The 9,997-nt window shown below is 42.6% G+C and overlaps 1 protein-coding gene across 1 annotated transcript in view; it reads right to left on the reverse strand.

The window, feature by feature from the left end:
* The window catches only part of LOC102210847 (thrombospondin type-1 domain-containing protein 7A-like), a 184,011-nt gene that overhangs the window by 126,966 nt on the left and 47,048 nt on the right, over positions 1–9,997 (reverse strand). Inside the window, exons 2-3 of the mRNA XM_013910474.1 lie at positions 4,614–5,739; positions 2,601–2,849 (exon numbers count right to left, since the gene is read on the reverse strand). Coding sequence (XP_013765928.1) covers positions 2,601–2,849; positions 4,614–5,739 — 1,375 coding nt within the window. The remainder of the gene's footprint in view (positions 1–2,600; positions 2,850–4,613; positions 5,740–9,997) is intronic.

Consider the following 9,997-nt stretch of genomic DNA (forward strand, 5'->3'; position numbering starts at 1 on the left):
TTTGTTCACTCAAATTTAGCTTTTCTTCGCTCAAAATCAATTTCTCCTCAAAATGCAACACCTGCACCTGCAAATTTTTTTTACGTGCGCTCAGAATAGTGGCACAAAAATAACGCGATAGCCAGCTGGCCTTGACAGATTCCAATTCATAGCCAGCCCCATTCAGTCTCCAAACAATAGTCAGCTTCCACCTGGAACTTACATAACTAAAAAAACAGCAGAGAAAATGAACAATGCCACCCTCAGGTACAGAGAAGTGAACACAGTATTCAAATATTAAGATCCCTGTATCGCCAGTTAAGAGAGTAGATTTGATCTTCACCCACAGTCTTTGACATGACACTTGCATTCTTGCCTGCTTTTGGAAGTCCTCATTCACCATTAACTATGAATGAATGATGCGACCAGTCATGGAGTGTGCAGATTTGGAAATTGAGGAGCATATTTGTGGACTTCAGCCCAAAATACTTTGAGGCAGTGGTTGTTAAGAGGATTTGGAAAACACCCACAGAGAACTTCAGTCTAATAGAGCAGCGGTCCCCAACCTTTTTTTGCGCCACGGACCGGTTTATGCCCGACAATATTTTCATGGACCGGCCTTTAAGGTGTCACGGATAAATACAACAAAATAAAACTAGTACTGGTACCGAAAAAAAGAAAATTTATTCATAACACATGTGAAAAGACCCAGGAAAACCGAGTTAACGATAAAAACGATAACGAAATAACGCTGAAAACCGATAAAAACCCTGAAAACCAGACATTTCACACCTGAGCCTCAACTCTCGTGGCCCGGTACCAAACGACTCACGGACCGGCACCGGTCCGAGGCCCGGGGGTTGGGGACCGTTGTAATAGACATTGTACCTGGCTGGCTCAAGGATTTGTTGTTGTCGACAATCCATCCTCCCACGACAACAATAACAACAACACCCCAGTGTCTCACCTCTAATTCCACATCCTCATTGCTGCAGTTGTAGCCCTGCACTCAGATCACATCACTCCAGCTGTCTCACTCAACAGCTGCCCCTCCTCTGCCTGAGGATCTGGTCATGAGGGTGGTCTGGCAAATCTTGTCCCCAGCCACCCACTCACCAGACGACCACCACATGCCAATTCACATGCCAAAAACCTGCTTCCTGTTTGAGGAAGCTTGGCTCTCGGTGGCAGAACTGAGACCAACTGCCAGTGACCATCATCATCTCAGATGAGCTATCGTCTGACCTCTTGGACCTAGTTCCTAACCTTTTTCCCACAAGCACCTTCTTCCAGGAGGAAGCAAGGTTCCCATTGTAGTCGCTCAATGCTCCTAGAGCCCACTTCACCACCTGCATCTGCTGACGGTGGGCCCCAGCCAGGGCCCGCTGTTCTGCCTGCATCAGCTATCAGTTTTGAGGCATCACCACCACAGTGAGTAAAACTAATTAATTCCTGTGTTTTGTCCTGACGCAGGCGCTAAAAATAAACATGAGTTTTCTGTTTTTGAGCCAGTGAGTTTCATGTTTACGCTTTTTGTTTCTGCGCTGGTTAATTGTGAATTTTCTGTCTTTTTCTAGCAGTAATACCCGTTTCTATGTCTGGGTTTTAAGATTTTGAGCAGGCAGATATAATGAAAGTTGTCACTGAGATCTCAGTTTCTGAGTCAGTCCATATGAAAACTGAGTTTGGTGTTTCAGACTCTGGCAATGTCTCTACCAAGTGTTGGGATTGAAGATGTTTGATTTCTCTTACTGAAATAAGCGGTTATAATTATTTTCATACACACATTGCAAATGTGTTCATGAGAGTTGGCACTCAGTCTTTTGAAGGTCAAAAGCTTCGTTCGGCGTGATGTCCGGACTGATATATTGTAGGAAATGACTGCAAACACGCTTACACACATAGATTATGATTAGAATACGTCTCTGGGTCAGAGAGTCCCGAACATGATATTTTAAACCAATTTTGAATCACTAGAAGAACAATGGATAATAACATCAGATTATCAAGGCTTTTCTGTCTCTTACAGGCGATGGAGCAGATACCAGACGAGGTCATGGAAATACGAGGATGCTTCGCAGCAGACACCAAGACTGCCACGTCCATGCAGGAGGAAGATAGCTGCTATAATCTATGTTTTTGTCTCACTATATAATGTTGTACAGCCCACTTTAAGTTCATCCTTGTTGTGAGACATGCTGGAGGTCCACAGCGCTGTGTAAACTTGTAATTTCAACTGCCAAAAGAAAGGTAAATCCTTTTTTAAAAGACAGACCTTTCTCCTGAAATTCCTTCCAAAAATTCTGAACACGACACAACTTAATTGTGTTAGATCTTTCTCATGTAAAGACAGATTTTGTTTTTCTGAGTCAGTATGCAGAAAGTGTTTTCTTTCAGCAATAACACAGAAAAAAAAATAGAGTTTTGTGTTTTGAAGCCTGAGATGGACGAAGATTACTCCGCCCTGTACCACCCCAGAAAAAGAGGTGGGAAAGACGTGAGGTACAACCTGGCCTTGTTCTCTGTCTACCACAGGGAGGTATGGTCTAGAAGTTCATAATAACGAGTCATTTTCTGCTGCTTTAAGAAAATCGTACATTAAGTTAAGCACATGTACTTACGTATTGCAGGGTGGTACCACGTCACTCTGGGGGGTGCAGGGCTCCTTCTCCTCCAACTCTGGACAATCTATTCCTCCACCCACAGGGAACTGGGTCACTTTTCTAGTGCGAGTCCACACCGCCTTGGGACTGGTGGGGTCATAGCACTCCTTGGTGCAAGCTGACCATTTGGACCATTCAGTCACATCACAGTCTTTGGTTATCACACAAGCCTGGAAGGTCACTGGCAAAGTCTCCTGAGAGCATAGGCTGTAGAACATGAAAATAAAGACAGCAATGTACTCGATGTAACCACTTAAATGTAATAAAACATGTTTAGAACTGTGCAAAAGTCACAATCGATCCACATTTTTTATATTTTGTAGGAAAAACAGAAATACTGTAACTGACATAATATAAGAGTTATTAAAAAGAACAGGCTGTATGACGTGCTAAAATTTGGTTTGATGTAAAGAAAAAATATTTGAATGCTTTATAATTATGCAATATTTTATCTGTGTGCAAAATGACTGCAGCAAAAGCACAACATTTAAGTATGACAGTTGCATCACTGAAACATCACTGATCATATTTATAGTATAAACACAATATCCTCGGGTTCACAGAAAGCTGGCAGATAAAGAAAAGAAGAAAAGAGGAAGTCAGTGCGAATCAGAATCAGAACTCCGAGCTGCATTTCAGTGGCCATTTCTGTTGTTACCGTTCGTTCACTCCAAGGCTTTTCTCTGTCTGAGGCAGCTAATGTGATAATCGGCATATTGAAGTTCCAAGAATCCAAGTCATTTATTTATATTTTCTGTGGCTGCTTCCACAGGCCATGGCTTTGCTCTTGTTGTTTTTATCACTGCGTTTGCTTTACTTTTTTCAAAAGAAAATTATTTGCGATAATGATATGATGCTTCTCTTTTTTCAGGTTCTCTAACACTTCCATTTTTCTTCTTTTCTGTATGTTTTAGATTTTAACACACACACTTTCTTTGCTTTTCTGTGTTAATTGTTTTATTTTACTCTCATTTTGCCTCAATTGACCTGCAAGCCTCTGCATCATGTTTTGATTATGACCATATGAGGCTTTAGATGTTAAATGGCCTGTTTCTTATTAAGGTTTATATGGCTCATGTGTAAAGTGTAAAGTTACTGAATTTACTAAATTTTAGATTTCAGATCCAAAGTTAACACTGTATATATCCCCCAGTCCTCTAGTCTGTGGTTAGATGCTCAAAGCTAACAATTATGTTTGCCACATTGACTGACATTGAGTATTTTAAACCCTGGGCTTATTAGCCTTTTTAATTATTTACTGTATATTTTAAGTTAAAAACAACAAACAAACAAATCAGCAACTGTATTTTGGTAAATGTGGCAGTTTTTGGGTGGCTCATAGGTTTAATACCACTTAGTTTAATTCAGAGTTAACATTCTCAAATACCAAAACATCAGCACCGACCTAACCTATCAAGGCAGCTACAAACTAACCAGTTGTGTGTACTACTTAACTTATATGATCTTTGAGTTGCTTAAACATTGACAGCAACAACTTTGTCAGCTGTGTCTCTGATATCCCTGCAGCCAGCCAGTGAATCAGGTTGTGGTTTATGGTGTGCTATAACCACATCAGCCTATTCCTGCCTCAGCTTTTGATGGATGCAAGTTGTGTTTTTAAAAGAAAAAAAATGAATGAATACAAAAACACTGATTGAGCTTGGAAGCTGTGTATATTAATTATGTTACGTTTTCATCAATTAAAACTGATAGTAATCTTGTTAATGGGGGCATGATAAAAGTTTAATTTAAAACCAGTAATGAATAGAATAACAATTGTCAACTCTAAGACAAGCTCACATATCAGATCTCAAAGATTTAACTATTGCTGTCAGTCTGTAACTGATTTTTAAAAAAAGAAGACAAGCTAACATGCTGACAAAGAAAATGATATCAATACTCTATGAAGGATAGAACCATGACATCACAGATAACAGTTTATTTTCTTTATTATATTTCAGTCATGGTTACCTGAGAGCTTCGACAGCCCCGCTCTTATGCACACAGGTCACTTCTCTGGTCTGAAAACCGGTTTGTAGGTCCCAGAACTTTCCTCCCGGGCGATTCTGACGATTCTTGTTTCTCTTCTTTTTGATGAGTTCTCTGGTCTCAGCATCTTTTGCTTTGCCCCTCTCCCTTAACCTCTCTTGGACTTTCTCTCTTAATTTCTCTCTTTTTTCTTTGTTTTTCGCTTTTTTCTGTCGTTTCGGCCGATCAGCCAGTAGCGATGGCCTGTCTGATTTCCTATTCCTGTTTCCCCTGCCCAGTTTTCTTTTGGATTTAAGTGGATTTTCGCCGTCTTTGGGCTGTTTGTCTCCTTCTTTTAACTGTTTTTCACCCTCTCTGGTCTGTTTGCCATCTCCTCTGGGTGGTTTTTCACCCTCTTTGGTGAGTTTGTCTCCCTCATTAGAAAGTTTATCACTTTCCCGGGGTTGTTTTTCACTCTCTCTTGGTGGTTTGTCTGCCTGTCTGGTCTGCCTTGGCAGTGGAACAGTGCATGGGCCCCAGGGACCCACCCTGAGACTGTAAAGGCTCTCTTCTCCCTGACAGGGACCTAGCTGGCATGTCTGAAATTCAGTCAGATTTGGGCAGGCTGCCCCACCAAACAATGGTGGAGCCAGGACAAAGCGAATGCGGTTCTGTAACCCTATCCCGCAGGTTTTAGAACAGGGAGTCCATGGGCTAAACTCAGACACCACACAGTCCTGAGGACATGGGATGAGACAGGCCTGCTCTAGGCGTGGTTTGGGCTCAAAGTATTCACAGATTGCATCTTCTGCAGGCTCCCCCTTTGCTTTTTGAACACATCCCACCTCACGGGTCTGAATTCCTTCCTCTCCCTGAGTGCACGTAGTAGGACGCTGCACCCTTGCACTGCGCATCACTGGGACACACTGGTTCCAGGCACCCAGCTGCCAGTCATATAGCTCTTTGTGCCAGTCACACACCCTGAAGCAGCTCTGCTGGTTGTCTGGTCGTTCTGCTTGGTCACAGTTGGTATGCAGGGTGGTCCAACCTTCAGAATGAGCACACCATACCGCTCTACTCTGGCTGCCTCCAGGACCACATTCACTTCCCATACAACGACCCCATGGACCTGTGAAATGTACATAAACAGAGAGGTCAGAGAAGAATCAGCAGTCATGCTTTTTGCAAAGGGAAAGTCACAGTTTTCATTAGCCATGTATCTTAATACATTTAGTTTCATATTTTAACCTTGTTTTTCTTGTTCTAACACTATACTAATCGTTTCAATAAGTTAGGTCTGAGCAACAACTGTATAAAAACGCACAACATGGCTCCATTTCCTCTCACCGTATAAAAGTGAAGCCAAAATTTTCCAGTTATAGGGGCTACCATGTCACATTTTTGAAGCGAGATACTGCCACCCACTCACCCACTGGATGTGATCACACAAACTTCCCCCTGCACTTTTTACACAGCTTCACTGCTCTGGTTGTTTTTAACGATCTCTGCTGGTGGTTTTACTGTGTCTAATGGCTTGTTAAACTAAGGTAAATACAACCACAATGATACATTGCAAAAGGAATACATGTTAACATCTTATAGATATATACCAGCGGTCCCCAACCTTTTTTGTTCCACAGACGGTTTAATGTCAGACAGTATTTTCACAGACCGGCGTTTAAGGTGTGGCGGGTAAATACAACAAAATAAAAGATACGACAAAAACTGGTATTTTGTAGATATAACAATAAACGCAAATTCAGTGTGTAATTGTGTAACTTTATTAGCAGCGTCCTCCTGAAATGCGCCAACAATATTGAGAGTAACGCCCTCCTCTCTGCTCCTTAATGCTTTCTGGTCACTATGGTAACGCGTGAATATTTCTTTTAAAATAAGACACAACTACAACACAGGAAAGACCCAGGGAAACCGAGTTAATGATAAAAAACCCTGAAAACCATCAATTTCACACCCGAGGCTCAACTCTCACGGCCCGGGACCAAACAAGCTGGATTCATGGGTCCAGAAGACAGACTTCTTCTCTTTCTTTCATCATAGCTGTCTTGTGTCTGTTGCATATGTTCACCAAGGCATACGTTCTTTCAGAAATATCAGGAGGACTGAAGGTCATCGCAGTGATCAAGCAGAACTCTTATTTTCACCATCAGCTTCCTCAGAAGGAAAATCCTCTTCAGACCTCCACTATAGGCCCACTCAGAAAACAGACAAAACTAGAACTTCATGAACAGTGTGACAGCAAGCTTTGCTTTTTGTTATGTACAAATACTGCACATTATCACCAGATGAAGCTCAAAGTCTGGACTTTTACATAATGATGTTCAGTCATGAAGAAGGTTACACATTACAAATATATACATATAGGGCGATCGTGGCTCAAGAGTTTGGAGTTTGTCTTGTAATCAGAAGGTTGCCGGTTCGAGCCCCGGTTTGGACAGTCTTGGTTGTTGTGTCCTTGGGCAAGACACTTCACCTGTTGCCTACTGGTGGTGGTCAGAGGGCCCGGCAGTGTCCGGCAGCCTCGCCTCAGTCAGTGCACCCCAGGGTGGCTGTGGCTACAATGTAGCTGCCATCACCAGTGTGTGAATGTGTGCGTGTGAATGGGTGGATGACTGGATGTGTAAAGTGCTTTGGGGTCCTTAGGGACTAGAAAAGTGCTATATAAATACAGGCCATTTACCAATTACATATATATATATATATATATATATATGTGTGTGTGTGTCAGAGAAAATATCATGTACTCTGTATGCAGCTTCATGCATTCAGCGAAAGACCAAACTGATGTACTGTTTATTCTCCTCAGTGTAAAGAGCAGCATGGAAGTGGGTAATAATCTATATAATGATAACAGGTACATGGATGTTTAATACCTTTGACTTTTTGTCTTTGACTTTCTCATAAACTAATTTCAGTTTACAGTAGCAGTAGATATTTTGGTAGCGTAGCCTCTGTACTTTGTTCATCAGCTAATTTTGGAGTTTTTACTCCCATATTCACTTAGTGTATTAAGCATATGACATCTTGTTGAGCACAATTGTGCATGGAGCACAATTAGACCACAAAAATATTTTTGCTGTGATTACTTTGTAAGAACTACTCTCTGAAAAAGATAATATATATTTTTTATTTTTTTATTGAATAGATTATAGAGAATAGATAAACATAAAACCAAGAACTTGACATTTCACAGTCAGCCTTTCATAACCCTTTCCAGTAGAGGCAATTCAATTCCAGTCCTTAAGAGCTGACTGTAAAAGCGCCCATCAAAATAACATTCATTATCAATGTTAGCATTATGGAGAACCACATTAGCAATCTAAAAGCTAAGTGCTCCCTGGTATAATGCACTGACAAATACACACTGTTCTAATTGTTAGCGGCGTGCGGATCGATATTGAAATATCGATTCTTCTGTTACCGGTAATTTATGTTCTAGAATCGATTCTCATATTAAAATATCGACATTTTAGTATTTTGGGGTGAATTTGTAGTTTTTCATTAACAGGAACACAGTGGAAAGAAACTATATCATTCAGATCATCTAAATTGGAAGGAAATGCTTCCTCTTACGCCTTTCATAGTCATACGGCTGTATAAATGTGTCGCAGTCCCTGGCGTGTGCACTTACGACAATGACTGGGCGTAAACTGAGTCGTGTGTGGACGTATTTTACCTCCACAAACAGCCAAGATGCGGTTTGCGATACATGTGGCAAGACAGTGAGGAGTTGAACACCTCAGAGTAAATCATATTACAGAATATGATAAGCTTATGTTGAGGCGAACTGAAGAGGAGGAGAGGGACAGGTGCTGCTAGGGCGAGACAGACGTCTCTCGCAGAGTCCTTTAGTAATGCAAGCAGGCAACATGCTCAAATAGCGCACAACTTCAGGTTTTTTTTTATTTCTATATGATAATTCTGCATTATTAAGCAACAAGAACAAGTAGTGTGATGTCCTGTAATCATTATGAAGCTATATTATTACAATTACATAATACAACTATATATTGTATTATAAAATACAATTAAACATTACATTTTTGTACAGAGTATTGGTATCGGATCAGGATCAGCCTGCGCCACAGCCTGCGCCACAGCCTGCGCCACAGCGCCACAGCCTGCGCCACAGCCTGCGCCACAGCCTGCGCCACAGCCTGCGCCACAGCCTGCGCCACAGCGCGACAGCCTGCGCCACAGCCTGCGCCACAGCCTGCGCCACAGCCTGCGCCGCCAGTGGAAGGGCTCAGCGAGCCGGAGGAGCTCAGCGAGCCGGAGGAGTCCGCGCCACACGTGGATGAGCTCAGCGAGCCGGAGGAGCCCCGCGCCGCAGCCGGAGGAGCTCAGCGAACTGGAGGGACCCACTCAGCCAGAGCTGGAGGTCGGCGTGCCGGAGGGACCGCCACGTCCAGCACGCCCTCCACGCCGCCCATGTCCAGCGCGCCCTCCACACCACTCACGTCTAGCAGCACAGGCACCACGTCTACAACTTGCATGGCCAGCACATGGTGGATCGTGTGTTGTGCTACATTGTCGCCAGGGGCAGATCTAGAAGGGTGGCATGGGTGGCAAGTGCCACCCTAAAATGATCCCTTGCCACCCCAAGTGCCACCCCAGTTTTGCATATGACTGTGTTGTCTATTAAAATAAGATAGCATTAACAGTTTGAGCGCAGTTACAGTCAACAGTGAATGTAAATGCTATATAAAACACCATGGGAATTTTGCTTTTTACACAGGTGGTTGGATGTGACACTGTGGAAATGGAAGGAAGGTGAGTGTTATTAACCCTCCGTGGTCCACGGACACGCTGCACCTCCAAATCACACGACTGATGTAAGCTGACATAGCAACAAGCTGCAGCCAGCTGAGTCTCTATTTCAGCCCACATTGAAAGTTCGGACTTCAAAGTTTTTACATTTTAAGTACAGGCCAGTAAATCCAGAGTTATGATAATATATATAAGCCATGCTCAGTGTTGGGGAGTAACGGAATACATGTACCGCCGTTACGTATTTAAAATACAAAATATGAGTAACTGTATTCCGTTACAGTTACCGTTTAAAAAGGTGGTATTCAGAATACAGTTACTTTGTTGAAATAAATGGAATACACTGCGGTACTTTCCTATTTCATATTGTTGCGGGTCAGGACTGTTTGGGTTTTGTTTGACAGCTACGTTCTGTTGTTCCAGGCGGCAGCGTTACGGTTTCCATGGTTACTGCGACTGTGTGTTTCCTGGGTGAGAGAGCGCCTTTTCATTGTTGTTGTTGTTGTGCTAAGCTAACAGGCAGAATGCTACAAGCATAGCTCTAAAGAATGTAGCATCATGGGCAGTGTAGTCCGTGTTGCAGGGAGAATGGACTGGCA

This window comes from Pundamilia nyererei, unplaced genomic scaffold (assembly GCF_000239375.1).
Source record: "Pundamilia nyererei isolate P.nyererei 1_Seehausen unplaced genomic scaffold, PunNye1.0 scaffold00003, whole genome shotgun sequence".
Taxonomy (NCBI): domain Eukaryota; kingdom Metazoa; phylum Chordata; class Actinopteri; order Cichliformes; family Cichlidae; genus Pundamilia; species Pundamilia nyererei.